The 16,132-nt window shown below is 41.5% G+C and overlaps 1 protein-coding gene across 1 annotated transcript in view; it reads right to left on the bottom strand.

The window, feature by feature from the left end:
• Window positions 1–16,132, bottom strand: part of LOC311039730 (CUB and sushi domain-containing protein 3-like) — a gene marked incomplete at its 5' end in the record, with an annotated part of 373,258 nt that overhangs the window by 181,783 nt on the left and 175,343 nt on the right. Inside the window, one exon of the mRNA XM_084049684.1 lies at window positions 6,258–6,374. Within this exon, the coding sequence (XP_083905810.1) occupies window positions 6,258–6,374 (117 nt within the window). The remainder of the gene's footprint in view (window positions 1–6,257; window positions 6,375–16,132) is intronic.

Here is a 16,132-nt window from a genome sequence, read left to right on the forward strand (position 1 = left end):
CCCCCAATGATGAATAGCTTATTGTCTATCATGTACCGTGACTTCGAAAATCTGTGATTAATATCATGCTGTTCCAACTCTGTTTCTAGGCTCTAATTTGTAACCAACCAACGAACCCCCACCGTACCATCGTTACCATTGCCCTCCAAATTCCGCTCCCTTCAGTATTTTCATACAGCTATTCATTATTAGTTTCTGTCAGTAATCAGCTTTTGCAGAGAGCCTAACACGTGCACCAGGTGTATAATCTACTAGAGTAGTAGTTCGTAATGATTACAGAGTAGATCCATTCGTACTTCCATTCGTGCCATCAATAATAATAGCAGCAGGAGGAGGTAGCTATTAGTAGTTATTATTATGTGGATCTTGTGACTATGTCTATGTGTGTCTTGTGTATGTATGTTTACTGTGTCTTGGAGTTTCTTATTATCTGCTGTAACATAAATTGCCCAGTTTGGTATAATAAACTTGAACCTGAACTTGATGAGTAGATCAGGTTCATTTAAAAACAAAAGAGACAGGGTAATAACTGTCTTCACCACTTTTAAACAACACGACCTGTCTCAAAGCATCCCATAATATTTCATGTGAGATTATACTACTTACACTTTTCATTCCAAGAGGTAAATAACAAAAACCCATGAGCAATAACAAAAAGTGGGGTGTAACCAGGTAGGCAATAAATCCAGATTAACGTTACACAGTCCCATGTACGTGTCCTGCATTGGAGTATATAAAAGGCAGTCAACAGGGAAATGTTAACTGTACGTGTAACAGATGGTGATGATAAATGACAAAAGAGTAGAGAAGGAAAGGCAGGTTTTCAACCTTCAAGATTCATGATAAAAGTGGTTGGATATAGTCCTTTCCCTCCTTTTGCACATTGCTGTAAACATATCTCTAAAACCATGATAGTTGAATTTTCATATTGTAGAGGACCGTAAGCTGCGTCAATAATCTTGACCATGTTGGAGAAACAGAGTAGATTGACTACAATGGCATGGGGATTGCTGCCCTGTCCTGAGTGTTGTTGGGGTGTGCGATGGGGCTGTTCAATTTCAAAGGTTTCTCACAGTAAGCAAAACATCACCAGGGATATCAGTGGTGGGATGCCTTTGTCGGGCATTGGTCAGCCCACTACAGACAAAGTGATGTGGTTCAGGAGCTCGCTGAATAAAGGCTGTTTCAGACGGGGAGCGATTGACGCGGGCGTTCTCGCTTGATCAGCGGGATCGCGGTGTGCCCCTCATGTGCAGACAAAAAAAGCTGACCACAATCCAGCCCTTGTCGCCCGCGTGTGCATGAAACGAGCACGAGTATTTCATGGGACAGCACCCACTTGCATCTCCGCCCTTCAAATTATCTGCACGTCCCAACTAATCGCCCGCCTCTCATTGAAAATGAATTACTAGGCGCGTCAATCGCTTCCTGCCTGAAACAGCCTTAATTCTTTTGACGGAATGCCACTTGAGATACTTTGGTGATAACAAGCCATCAACACACCGCTTACCTATTTCATCACATTGACATTTGTTAAATTAGACTAGAATACCATGGGTTTGGAGAAAAAAGGTCAGAGCTTCGGTTCTCTTCTATCTATTACTTCTCTATACCTGGAGAAAGGCAGAGAGAGAGAGGAGAATGGAACTGCATCCTAAAACAAATTGACCTTTAAAATAAAAATGTTCCTTGGTAATATTTGCTAAGCCCTTGTGCAGCACTTTGACATGACCTCCTACCGTAGTATTGCCATTTTCCACTCATTCAGAGTTTTATTGAATTTGGTCTGGGGGGCACTTTTGCCCTTGACAGAAAGGAGCTAAGACTAAGCTGCCATCCCTTACAACGCTTACCTGGAAGTCCCCGTTTTCAGTTTAATTTATATAAAGGCCTTTGTAAACTTTGTTTAAGAAAGGTGTTATGCAACACCAAAGAAATGTAGACCCAAGACCAAAGCAAGCATACACAAAAAAAGGGGGAAAAAAGGAAACTCTGTAGACTACCGCACTGTTTTTATTACACTGGTGAGAGAGATACATAAAGAGAGAGAGAGAGAAAGAGAGAGCGAGAGAGAGAGAGAGAGGGAGAGAGAGGGTTTGCCAAACCCTTTTACTTTTTAAGGAACAACAGAACAAATAAAAAGTAATATCCCAATACTTGGTGTTGTAAACAAAAGACAGTGCAATCCTCTGTGGCAGTGCTGTCCTGTGTTTACAAGCAGTGCCCAAGGCACAGGTTGGCTGCCACAGATAATTCATCTAAAAAAAAAGAAGATACAAAAAGTGGAGCTATTCTTTGAAATATGACTACAACCATTATTTCTGACAGAATAATTAAACATTAAAAGGCAAGGCAGATACGCACTGTACCTTAATGACATTCGAACAGTGAAAAACAAAATTAGCAACGCAAAGAGCATACATATAAGCATCGTCGTTCAACAAAATGATGGGTCACAAATGAATGTGCAGCTTTTTATTCACTAAGCTTATTATGTGTTTCAGGAACTGCAGTTTGCCCCTCCAGATCTATTTATTCCATTTCGTCTTTGCTATGATTAACAATTTGTGTTTTATGAATACAAATGCACATCATCCTGCACATGTATGCACTTACTGTCCGAATGGGTAAAATCAACAGCCACGCAGCTAAAATGTGAATATATTATCACATAAATATTGTGCAGAAAGACAAAAATCAATTTCCGTATGCTAGATGTGGGGATTCGGCAGAGATGAAGTGGCCTGCAGTGAGCTTCCACAATGCATTGTTAGTATACCAACTGCATAGCTGGCACTGCAGTGTGCGTCTGTATTAGATAATTATTCAGAAAACAATAAGAGCTTGGGTGGTATGCAGTTAATCTATTCATAATATGCATACAATAGTATTGTATGTATGATGTCTGTGAGTGTAACAAGACTAAGTGCCCTATCTTCCGCCTGGGGTAATGCGGCACTAGCGACAGCGCACGTGTTAATCCTATCTTCTGAATGGCACAGGTGTCCTTTATACACTTTGTGCTCCCGTTGTCTAAATATCAAATGATCATGCGCCTATTTAATGCAGATGGGTGTGTTGGTCCTAAAACAAGGTGTAGTCTGGCGCAATCAGAGTGCACTGCTATCTTATGCCTAAAGCTACAGTACATGCAATTTGTGCTCTGCCTTCAGACCAGCAAGAACGCACCTGTTTCCTTAGTATTTAAGCAAGGCGCACCATTGGGATTAAGATGTGCCTAGAATAGATACATACTGTAAGATACATATTTACAAAGTGTAGAATACATTTAATCGACACTTTATTACTGATTGAATATCTCTTCATAATACCTTTCATCCTGTAAGAATGGCGTGAACCCTTGTGTCCTGGCTTTCTTTATCCGTCTCTGCTCAATGGACAATTAACAATTGTTACTGTAATCAACAACTGTAATTCAGAGCCTTAACACCACCTAGTAGTGGCTTGTGTGCTCGTGTTTGCGCTCAAATAATGTGACCCCTAACTAGTAAAATTGCTGTGTGGACACACCCACAACGCAAATTGCCTTCAATTGCCAAAAATGGGCCCTAAGAGTTTAAAAGCCGCTCCAGCTGATCCTGGCCTAAAGTGTATGCTGCTCCTTACACTCTCCTTGGCCAAAGGGTGGCGCCAGAGGAAAAGCCATGGGGTAACCAAAATCAATAGAGTTCATCCTGGAATAGGTATCTTGTGTTAAAAGTTGATACTTTGGTCTGAGGCTGGCACTAGAGGAAAAGTCATGGGGCCACACATGGGGTTCATCTTCCAAGGAGCATGAATGTGTTAAGCAAGTTTCATGGCAATCTGTCCCTTAAATTTTGAGATAACGTGTGTGCAAGTGTGAAGTTTGGCCTAAGGGAGGCACAGGCTATTTTATTTTATTTTGTGTGTTTTTTTCTTTCAGAGAAAGTAACAGTGAGTGCTCTCAACATAACTTCAATTATTTGAAGCCATGTTGGAATATGTCTTTGCTAAGGCCTGTCTAATCCTCTGTAGCTTTACGTTGACAGTAAAAAACATCCATCCATGTAATGCTGACAACCCCCAGGTATAAATCCCTCAGGTCATTGGGCCTGAACTCTTTGATTATATTTCCCACTGACCTTTAGCTGCCAGTTCAACCGGCTTGACACTATAATGTCTTAAAGGATTATGGCACGCTACAGGTCATACATGCAACAGAATTAGACACATGCTTGATAACCGGAGTATTTACTGAAAATGTAAATGAATCATCCCTCAACGTCAAAAAGAGCTCATATAATCTTTCAACTTGGAAATAGGTTTAATGCCAATCTCAAAGATGTCATGTCTGAGTTCTACAGAGTGTTTCCTACAGTATGCCAAATTTGTATGTGTATTCATTGTTGAGAAATTCTCCTGGTAATATCGTATTAGCTTGACAGCTAGCAAAATCCCAAATAATGTTTGAATCATGAGCATCATCATCAGCAAGACATCTTGTTTCTAGAAATATTATTGATACGTTGTACTATACATTAGTGTCTATCTCAATGCTTTTTTTTTATTGTCTTACTGCAATAGTATGGGCGAGTTATTACAAGATTAACTAAGAGGATCTACTTTCCTTATAATTTGTCTTTTGCCTGATGTATCAGAGATTCAAATATTTACCATAAATATTTTCGATACACAAAGAGAGTATAAGTTTGCTAACTCCACATTAAATATTATAATCTTTGAGGCTTTTAAATTGACAGTTCCATGATGTACCATTCTTGATGGGAAACATAGATTTGCTGTATCCATGTTGTGGATTCCAGTTGCTTTATTAGGCCATCCTAAAGAATACATCTCCCTCAAGCCATGCCATGGTAGAAATCGTATTCGTCATCATCAGTGTGACTTCTCAATAGCCTCTGTAACTGTACTTCATGAGTCTCAATGGAATCAAATCTAAGGCCCAGGTGCAGGTTTTGCTCAGTGACTTCCACACCCCATTAAGCATTTTGCCTGCAGTTTAAGCATTAAGGCCATGTTCACATGCAGATTTCTGAAAAATAAATACGGGCTCCTGGACTGAGAAGTGGCAAATGGCGGAAATGGAGGATCTAAATTGCCGTGCTGGATCATCACACAGAAGATTAATTTGTGTTTTGGAAGCATTGAGCTTTACAGGATAAAAATCCCTGCCTGCAATTTGAAAATCTCTTCATGACCAACATGCAATATTGAGCAGAAGTGCATCATATTCGTCTGAAGAACTGCTAAATTATGAACATAAAGACGTGCTTGGATTAACTCTGCACACGTGAGTTTGCCTGCTCTGTCCATTCCCCACAGCATTCTGCTGCTTGACCTTCCTCTCCATTAATACCCATATATGGAGCATTTTTCATGTTGACACAATACATTTTTTCTCGCCCTGATCCTATTCTGCTTTCACGCTTCTCGCTAGAGACCAAACTCTGCCTTTCCTTAGGTCATGTTTTGACTCGTGTATAACACTGGGGAGCGACTGGAAAGAGTGTCTCCTCCTCATCACCCATGCATGGTGGTATGGAGAACGAACCAAGAGTATTATGCATAGTTGAAACGCAGTTTTATTGGAAAAACAGCACCGCAAGCAACGGAAATGACCTTCATTGACCATGGCCAAGGAACTTATTGTATAGCTGCTGGCACGAATCTTGGCCTGTTCAATTGTCAGAGGCAGCATACAAGGGCTGCATACTAATGCAGCAGAAGATAAACATTTTAACCTGAGCCACTATGACTGTAACCTTGACAGATACTAAATCCAATCTGTAGGACAAAAAGAACAAGTCTCAGACTTGCATGCAATGGAAATTACGTTCTACAGGGAAATGTATTATGCAAGTTGTTTTGCAATATACTGTCAGTCATGATGTGCTTTGAGAGTAAACCTCAATTTCTACAGAGACATAACGGTTTGGCTTTTCTCCTCATTAAAAGCACTTAAACTCTATATACGTACTTCGCTGACCGGAGTCCCCCAGGGGTCTATACTAGGCCCCCTCCTTTTTTCCTTCTATAGCAAATCTCTTTGACCAGAATAATGATGCTAGTGTTCATGTGGTTAAGACCAAAAAATACACAAGCAATGCCCTTGCACACTCTCAATGTTTGGCTGTTGTAGCCATACTATCTCCCTGCAATGGCCAACATCGGAAAGCTGTAAGCTATAGCACAGCTGTGCAAATCCATAGATACATTTTCTGCAGCATAGTGAAGACAGTGATTGAAATGCTTACCAAAGTCTCCGGGGACAAAAATGTCATAGACGCAGCTCTGGCCACCGGTGTAATTATGTGGGTAGTTTGGGGACAGCACTGTGCCCTCTGATCCTGTCGAGTGACCTCCGCAAGGAGCTGAGGGGACAGGAGGGAAACAAACAGACACACATGATTAAAATACCTGGGGAAAGAAGGCAATAAAGTAGAACAGCAAATCCATTCTAAGTGGCACAACTGCACAGGTAAGCAGTTCAAACTAGGAAAGGAAGAAAATAAATAAATAAAGGTGAAACGAAAATCTGTCATTGTTGAACATTTAACTGCTGACTAATATGATTTTATAAGATTTATTTTTGGCATTTGTATGCTTTATTTCAGATAGGTCAGTGTAGAGAGACAGGAAACCAAGAAGACGGAGAAGACACCTGAGATACAGTACAACGCAGGGGTCAGATTTGAACCCTGGTCCTCATGCTCACAAGAGCATTATGGTCTGTGCACTAACTGGCTGAGGCACCAGGCACCCTGACTAATACAATATTAGTGAGACTACAAAACTGAGAGGGGTCGATTAGTTGTGTTCACACAGCCAGGGACTGAAAAGTTATTTTGGCATTCAGACAAAGCCAAAAACACCATCAATCAACAAAACATACAGAAGCAAGCAATCTCAAACATATTCCACAAGCCTGCCATTGAAATAAGTCCATAATAACAACCAGCGGTGTGCTTTCCAACTGTTGACAACTTCAAATGAAACAGACTTACAATCAGCAGGGGGCCCCATTATTATCTCAATTGCTCACTCTAAGGAATTGATGTTTTAAATAATAATAGTGAAGTGTGCATTGGTGGCAAAAAAATGCATAACAATGTTTTGCAATGTATTGTGCACTGCAGAAGTATGTACTGATTAAGTCTCGGTGTTCAATGGGGACTGTGTGTGTGTGTGTGTGTGTGTGTGTGTAGGTGTGTGTAGGTGTGTGTGTGTGTGTGTGTGTTGTGCGTGCGTGCGTGCGTGCGTGCGTGCGTGCGTGCGTGCGTGCGTGCGTGCGTGCGTGCGTGCGTGCGTGCGTGCGTGCGTGCGTGCGTGCGTGCGTGTGTGTCTGGGGATTTCATCTGTTCCTCTGTCATGCATTTCAAAAACCTTCCTCTGTGCACTCACGCCCGCTTGCATCAGCACCGATTCGGTCGGTCAGCCGTGGTCCGTCCTACACCTGCATCATATCCAGGCGCACGTACACAGTATCTTAAGCCTCTAATGATGTAGCTAATTTGTAGAGCCTCTTAATGCAGTCGCCTCAGACCTCACGGACCGAGCCAGCAGGTGGGGGAGTCTCAACTGTAAACAAACACACTCTCATTTGTTGGAGTGAAGCTGTCACCAGCTGCTCCGAACCCCATGTGGCTAACACAATGCACATGTCACAACGTTCCACTGAGTGGCGGGGGAGGAGGAACAGAGGCGAGTGGAGGCTGTAATGTTGAGATTGATAAACAATTAATCAAAGTTTGGTTGTTGGAGCCGCACAAGGCATGTAATCAAACATCTGCGATGACAGGCAAGCAGGAATCCAATCCAGACTGATCTGTCAAACATTCCGTGACGTAGTGCTGTGTGAGAAAGGTGGGAACACTGCACACCGTGAGATCATCAACCTGCCAGCTATAAAAACTTCAAAGCCATATTTTATACTTTGAGGTACAATGGTGTCACATGGTAAAAATAGTCGGTCTACAAGCTCACAACACGTTGTAATGCGTTATGAACTTGTAGATGGACACTTTTTGGTAAATTTCGCCAGTATTTTTGCTCATAATGACATACCTAAAATAGGAACGCTAGTAATGGTTATCAGATTCATGGGTCAGTGAATCACTAAGATTTAGAGGCATCCTGTGATTTTGTATCGTAATAATTTAATAGGTAGGTATAATATAAATGCCAAAAAAAGGGTAATTACACTTTGTACTCTATAAACCTGTGCATTTATTTCACTACAGCACAGTGCTGAGAGGGAGTTATTGTGTAATCCTGAGGCAATCTATCAAGGCAGGCTCCATTGCACTTTGAATTAAGTCAAATCTTAATGTATTTTGTCCTCAAGATCTGAATATTGTCAACATTTTGGCCAAACAAACTTTATCTTATTCACATCACTTGCAAATCATGTAGCATGAATGCTTCATCGTCACCACAATTATAGGTTTTAAATCGATTTGATGTTATTGATTAGGTATGATTAAGCAATATTACACTAGAGGGTGTGCTTTATACTGTATATAGCAGAGTTCCGCAAGAACTCCCAATGCCAATAATCACGATAAAGCACACCCTCACATCAAAATGTATTCATATTGCGGGACATTTCTCTCTCAAAATAACAACCTTTCTGCAAGTGTTATCTCTGTTATCCTGGAAATACACAGGGTCCGTCTGACATACAGACAGACTCCTTGTTTACTCTGCCACACTAGACAACTTTTCTCAGACTGGACACATAGAGAAACAAAATGTAACTGTTAGCTCACTTTCATTGTATTTAAGATATTCAATATAAATTCAAATTCTAACTCCTTCTGATCAGTGCAGCTGATTTTTATACTTTGATTAGGTGTGCTGTCATGCTTGTTTGAAGCACGGATAGATCGCTTCAATCAGATTGCTTCGTCGGAACTACCTGTTGTATAATGGTGGTTAACCCCAAGCCCAACAGTACTCTAGTTAATAGAATAATTTGGACATATCCAACTTATCAGGGGTACAGTATGTCACAGGGCAGCCCGTGCCCTACAGAGACTTGAAAGGGACGATGCACACTTACTCATCAAACTACACAACTGCTTCTAAATTAATCATCACTGGCCAGCTTGGAAGTGACTGTTTGGGAGTGTTGTGTTTCATATTTGTATACCAGTATATGAATGAATTCATGGACATTGCAATGGTTTCAAACATGTTTGAAAAGGTGGGACAAAATACATTGTTTGTTGGTCACCTGCATAGAGTTAAAAATAATAGAGGGCACCGGATGTCCCCTCCCATCCACTTGCATTGAGTTGCTCACTTGAGTTGGCATGGGCCGAAATCACCCCTTCTTCCAGGTTGGGAAACGTGATGGGCGAGGCCTATTTGGTGCTTCTGTGACGCGTTTTGCGTCACCTCGGTGCGCAGCCCCGTGCGCAAGCTCGTGAGTCTAGCCCATTGGTCGAAACCGTTTTCGCTCGTTCATGTACAGTGGCCCCAGCCGTTTTGAGCTGCAGTACCTATGAATGGCCAGCATGTCCAATGCGACATACTGTACCTCTGCTAAGTTGGATATGTCCAAATTATTCCATAGACCAATTATTTGTTTACTAACATTGAGACTTGATGCACAGGTGATTGTTTCACGCAATCAATTCTCATCCTGTTGTTTCGGGGTGCGCTGGTTTCAGCACACCCAACCCCCTCTTGTGTGTTGGCTAGTGAGGCGCGTCCTAGCGAGACCTGACAGAATGGGTTTCATTAAGAGCATACTGGTTGCACGCATACTGGTTCTTATCAGTGTGACGTCGTCTGTTAAGGGGTCTATATACCTCAACTACTGGGTTCTGGGGGCTTGGTCACCTGTCTCTCCTCTGCAGTGCTGGCAACCATCCTGTTGATTGGGAAGTGCCAATACTGTGGAGGAGAGGTGTGTTTGTTCCTGTTTTATCTTGTAATTTTTCTAATTGTAGGGCTAAATGTGTGAGTAAAGTGGCGCCTGAAATATGAAATGGAAATGGTTTGAAGTATAATTATGTAACTGTATATACGTTATGGGACATAGTTTGCCCTGATTAAGTTAACTGATACAAATTACTGTTTTGTTCTTGGTATGACCCACCTGCTTTAAAATGATGGCTGTAGCTGCATAGAGTCAGTTTGGTTTGGGCAGGATAGAGAACAGGCAGAGGAAGGGAGCTGCTGGGGCCCTTCATACAAGTGTGTAGCCCGTAAAGTACCTATGTTGCTGTTTATTTAGCCTTTTGCCTGTGTTTTTCTTGCAAGTATAATTTTGATATGCCTATTTTTGGACAGTCCAGAAGGATTCATCCTTTGGGGAACATGAATGTGCTCAACATCCATGGCAATCCAGCCAGACGTTTTTGAGGTATAGTGTTTGGGACCAAAATTAACGTATTCACTTTTCATAAATACTACTGTTGCAATGAGGTTGCAATAACAATGGCACACATACTCCCAGATGTGTGGGCTCCTGCAAGTCCCCAATGCAATGCAAATGAGCACTGAGTTCTCATTCAACATGGCTCGATTAAATTCTTTAGAGCACAAACAATGATATAGAACCCCTTGAAGGACGAGCGCCTCATTGTCATGTAAAGAATGTTGTTCACTGGTTCAATGCCTTTTCTCCTCAACAGTGTGATCATGAACCCTGCCAAGCTCCTTGAAATCCCTAGATCTAAATACTTATCTGGTCCTTTCTGCATGCCCTGAAGAAGGCTATAAAGGCCGAAAAATGAACTACTGTAGCCTTTATACTAAAGCTTTTAAAACTTTTTTGGAAGATGTGCCTTGTTTTTTTCAACTCATTTTACATGATCTGGCCTAACTTAACTTTGCTTGAATTACTGTAAGTATGCCGTTACAATGCACTATATCATACTGTAGGTCATGAGCAATTTGTGCTAAAGTACACGATTACACACTTTCAGGATTCGGGAATATACTGAGAGCGCGCACTGACTACTCCTATACCCCTTCATAAGTGCTCCACTTGGTCCACCCCAGTCCAAAAAGTCTGGACAGGCCACTGTTCTTCTTATTCTTGTGTAGAGGTACATAGTGTAAGAATAAAACTTATTTGTTGTTGAGTGCCTGCCTTGCAGGTGGTAGGCAGTATTTTGAAATTGATTCTTTATTTGAATGGAAGCCAGTGAAGGTCATAGAGGACAGCTTTGATTATGGTCTCTGGAGCGGTACTGGTGAGCAGGCAAGCAGCTAAGTTCAGTAGTAGGCCACATATTACAGCAGTGCTGGCCGCTCTACATTGGTTACCTATTGAATGTAGAATTGATTTTAAAATCCTTTTAATCACCTATAAAGCACTACATGGACTGACCCCACTTTGCATATCCAAATTGCTGCATCCCCATGACAATGTGAGATCTCTCAGTTCTTCGGCTCAAGGGCTTCTGACTGTCCTAAAGACTAGGCTAAAAGCTAATGAGGAATGAGTCTTTGCAGTGGTAGCCCCCACTCTCTGGAAACGTCTCCCATTATTAAAAAATAAATAATAGTGGATTGATTTAAGAAGCTGTTAAAAACTGAGTTGTTCCATAACCACTTTGTTTTATGTTTGTTTTGCCTACTGTGTAGTTTCTAATGTTTTTATATCATTTCTATTACATTGTTTAGTTTTTGAGAGTGTGTAACACTCTCTAAGAAACACCCTGAATGGTATGTGGGCATGCACTTCTGTTCATATAAATACGCTGGGGGCGTGGCTGTGGAAAGGGGGTTTGGTAAAAAAGGGTCCGGAATGCGTCATTGCGTCGATCGGTTGTTGCCTTGTAGATCTGTTCTTTTCTTCCCGTTTCACTCACTGCAGGCCAGAGAGGGAGGGAGGGAGAGAAAGACACAGACGGAGAGACACACACACACTTTAATTTTGCCGTCTTATTTCCTTTACTTCCTAACACATTACTTCAACCTGTTGCGTCCGTGTGCGTGTGCGTGTGTGTGCGTGTGTGTGTGTGTGTGTGTGTGTGTGTGTGTGTGTGTGTATTTGTGTTTGTGCGACGGCCGTGTGTGTGTGTGTGTGTGTGTGTGTGTGTGTGTGTGTGTGTGAGTGTGTTTGTGTTCGCATGACGGCCGTGTGTGTGTGTGTGTGTGTGTGTGTGTGTGTGTGTGTGTGTGTGTGTGTGTGTGTGTGTGTGCGGGTGTTTGTGTGTGTTCTCTGTGGCTCCACCATGCAGCGACGGGATGCGCGCGTGCCTGCTGCTACCTTTCACATTATTATTTTCTCTTCTGGCCGATTTTCCAATGAATGCAAGTTTTTGAGACGGAGGGAGGGAGGGAGGGAGAGGGAGATATATATATAGCCCTCGCCCCCCCGCGCCGGACTATGACCTGTACATGTCATAGTCATAGACCAGGGAAAGTAGCCTGTATGGTGACGATTATTTTCCAGTCTATAATTTGTGTATCATACTACAGTGTCACACAAAAGCATCAAAAGTAGCAGATCCACAAGCTTGCTCGCACCGCGTTGATAAAAGACCAGGTCGTCAGGCCAGGCTCTCTTAACACTTGCGTGACTAAGCCATCAATATGACCGATTTTGAGAATTTAAAGTGGATTATCTTCTCTCATGAAGCTCTGAGAAAGTTCCCCTTTCATGACTTTTCCTAAATATTTGCGCAGCGAGTCTATGTTGCCATGTCTGCTTATTATAAGCGACTTTGGGCTTGTTTTTCACGTCTTTCTATTATTAATATTATTATAATTATATATATATAATTACATTATAATGGTAATAATGTTCTACTCCACTACAGCTCAGAGGCAAATCTTGTACTTTTACTCCACTACAATTATTTGAAAACTTTAGTTACTAGTTACTTTGCAGATATAAATATCTTTTCATACTTGTTTAGATTAGAGCTTCATGCATGTCCTTTTGTAAATGATTTTTTATTAGGTAAATATCTATATAGAAAGGTCTAACCAGGGGACTGGGGTTGAAATTTGGCAACCCACTTCACTGCAAAGCGGAGGAAAAAGATAGGATCTATAAGCATACAGCTTGTCACGCAGCAACTGTTTTATGCTAGAAGATCAGATATTTTGCGCAGGATTGAGCACATGTGTGAAGCATACCGATGTGTTCGCTACAGATCGCGCTGTTTTCTAATGCTGTGCCAACAGATCTGATCTACAAGCATAGGGCTCGTCAGGCAGCCACTGTTTTATGTTTGTAGATCAGAGGCCTTGCCCGTGGCGTCGCGGTCCAGGCACCCTGGTTGAAATCCCTTAACAGATAGCGTGCCGCGGGTTCGCGTCCCGTTCCCGAGGGCCTTTGCTGCGTGTCTTCCCCCATCTCTCTCCCCATTTCATGTTTGTAGATCAGATATTTAGCGCAGGAGTAGAGCAGGAATGAGCACAATTGTGGAACATAGCGATGTGTTCACTTGTTGCGCTGACAGGGAGGAGGAGAGGAGACGTGTTTGTCAGCTACGTGGACAGCTGATAGAATGAGAGCTTTATGCTCAGACAATAATGTGAATATTATTATTATGAATAATAATAATATTGGTTTGTCAAGAGATATCCATGTGTTTTGGACAATGGAGATAGTCACGTAATTAGACAGTGGCTTCAGCGTTCATATAAGCTCCATGTTTCACTGAAGAGTTTAATGTGATGCTCCAGATTGCGCTGTTTTATACGCTTTTTTTTATAAAAGATTTTACATACAGAATCTGCAGTTACCATTACAAGTTAGCCTATTTTATAATGTTTCTGCCTGCCTACAACAACAACATATGTTAGCTCAATGACTGAGCAGAGTGCAATTGAAATGTTAATAGCTATTTAGAAGACAATGGAACCCCCCACTGTGTGGGGGAGAAGGTGTGAGCTCGTCTGGAGCACGGAGGGGAGACAGTGACCAATAGAATAGCCTGATTTGGGGATCAAAAAGACCGTTTTTGATCCCCAAATCAGGCAGTGTGTGGGATAATGAAACCCCAGTCATGCTAGTGTTAAAAGTCTGTAATTCACACCTTGTAACTAAGGATGATCTTCGCTGTCCGAGCTCTTAGGCTCTGGAATGCTTTACCCGAGACAATTCGTCTCACTGATTCCATTACATCTTTTAAATCACTCTTAAAAACCTACATGTTCCGGAAAGCATTCCTGTAAATAAACTTTTCTTTGTTTCATTCCCTTTTGCTCATGGTTCTTGCTTCATTTGTATTAGTTAATTTTATTTTACCTTTGTGAAATTAGTTTTTGTGCATTCTGTCCAACGTTTGTGCAGCACTTTGTGACTCATGTCTAGAAAAGTGCTATATAAATAAAGTTATTAATATTATTATTGTTATTCTTTCATGTTGAAGACGTTAAAATCAGACCCTATACAGTACTATTCAATCCGAATATCGCATCAGAAATTGAGACTCATCAGACCAAGCAACGTTTTCCCAATCTTCTATTGTCCAGTTTTGGTGAGCCAGTGCAAATAGTAGCCTCAGTTTCCTGTTCTTAGCTGACACACGTGGCATCTGGTGTGGTGTTCTGCTGCTGTAGCCCATCTGCCTCAAGGTTTGACGTGTTGTGCTTTCAGAAATGCCCTTCTGCATACCTCGGTTGTAACGAGTGGTTATTTGAGTTACTGTTGCCTTTCTATCAGCTCGGAAAAATAAATGACCAAACTATTAAAAGTTACGGAGCTGTATTGTTGCCGAAATACTGTCCAGGGGCTGCTGAAATAGTGCTATATATGTGCCGAAAAATGTCTGCACCAACCCCCCACACACAACTCTGTGAAGCGAAAATTGTCATCAACTTTACTCTAATTGTTATTGTTATTATTATTATAATCATAATTATTATTATTATTAATACATATTTCAGCATTGGCAGCACTGTCACATAATACAGTGGTTCTCAACCTTTTCAGGCTGCGACCCACCAAAATAATCATATTTGAACTGGGGACCCCCCAAAATAATCATATTTAACCTGGGGACCACCCACCCTGACAAGTACTTGGAATGCAGTTGAGGCATTACATTTTGTTTGACTGGGTTCCACAGATAAATGTTGTGAAAATAGCAGATCTACAAGCTCACAACACCTCGCAACAAGAGGAGCTTGTAGAGCGGCTATTTTCAAATGTTTTGCCTCTTTCTTATATTATTTGACAATTTGGCCCATTATTTACCAGTTTTTATAGTATAGATTGTTGATTACTTTTGATGCAGTAATGGCCTTTTTTGGTATTAAAAAGGTCTTAAAAGCTCTTAAATTGTCACTTCACTGTCATCTGGGGACCCCCCAATATCATGTGGGGACCCCCCTCGGGATCCCAACCCACAGGTTGAGAACCACTGACATAACACATCCGCCAATAAATGTATGTGGTGTGATCTCACATTCTCAGCTTGTGTTAATGAGCAGGGGTGTTCATTTGTGCCACTTGTAGTAATCAATGACTGATTACCATATCAAAACTGATTTAAATGACTATATATTACTGGTGCAAAGTGGTGTCGAAAATGAGTTGTCAAAAATGTGCTATTAATTATTCTATTGACTAATAGCTTTCATACCATACAAAGTTTTAATCAGCCAGTAATTGAATATGGGTTATTGGAGATGGTACGTGTACAGCAGTCAAATAGCCCTGTCAGACTATGGCTCCAAAATACATCTCAAATCTCTTCACAGTGCACACAAAATAAACCTGAAAATTAGGGCCTTGCGGCCCTAATTGTCGCCAAGAAAACTATCCTCATTAACTGGAAATCAAAGGGAAACATAAACACTGCTCATTGGAAAAACTTAATAGATTACATATCCTTGGACACTAACGCAACAGACCCCATCTGGTCTGGATTAACCAACCTGAATCAGTAGTTGGCAGTCTCCCCTTTTGGTATTGCCAAGGCTTGCTAGGAACCTCGACAGAGGTAATACAAAAAACGGTATTTTAACCTAATGGGAAACCTAAAAAGGCAAGTAGAGACGAGTGGCTAGCATACAGTGGAAAAGTGCCTATGGCAGTATAGAACATCACAGCCCATGACAGGTTGAAATTCCTTCAGCTGCGGCAGAAAAAATTATGTTGGCCTCCCATTAAGGTCCTTGGAGATGGTACATGTAGTCCCAAGGAACTTGG

Source organism: Gymnoscopelus microlampas (assembly GCF_963454915.1).
Source record: "Gymnoscopelus microlampas genome assembly, chromosome: 3".
NCBI lineage: Eukaryota > Metazoa > Chordata > Actinopteri > Myctophiformes > Myctophidae > Gymnoscopelus > Gymnoscopelus microlampas.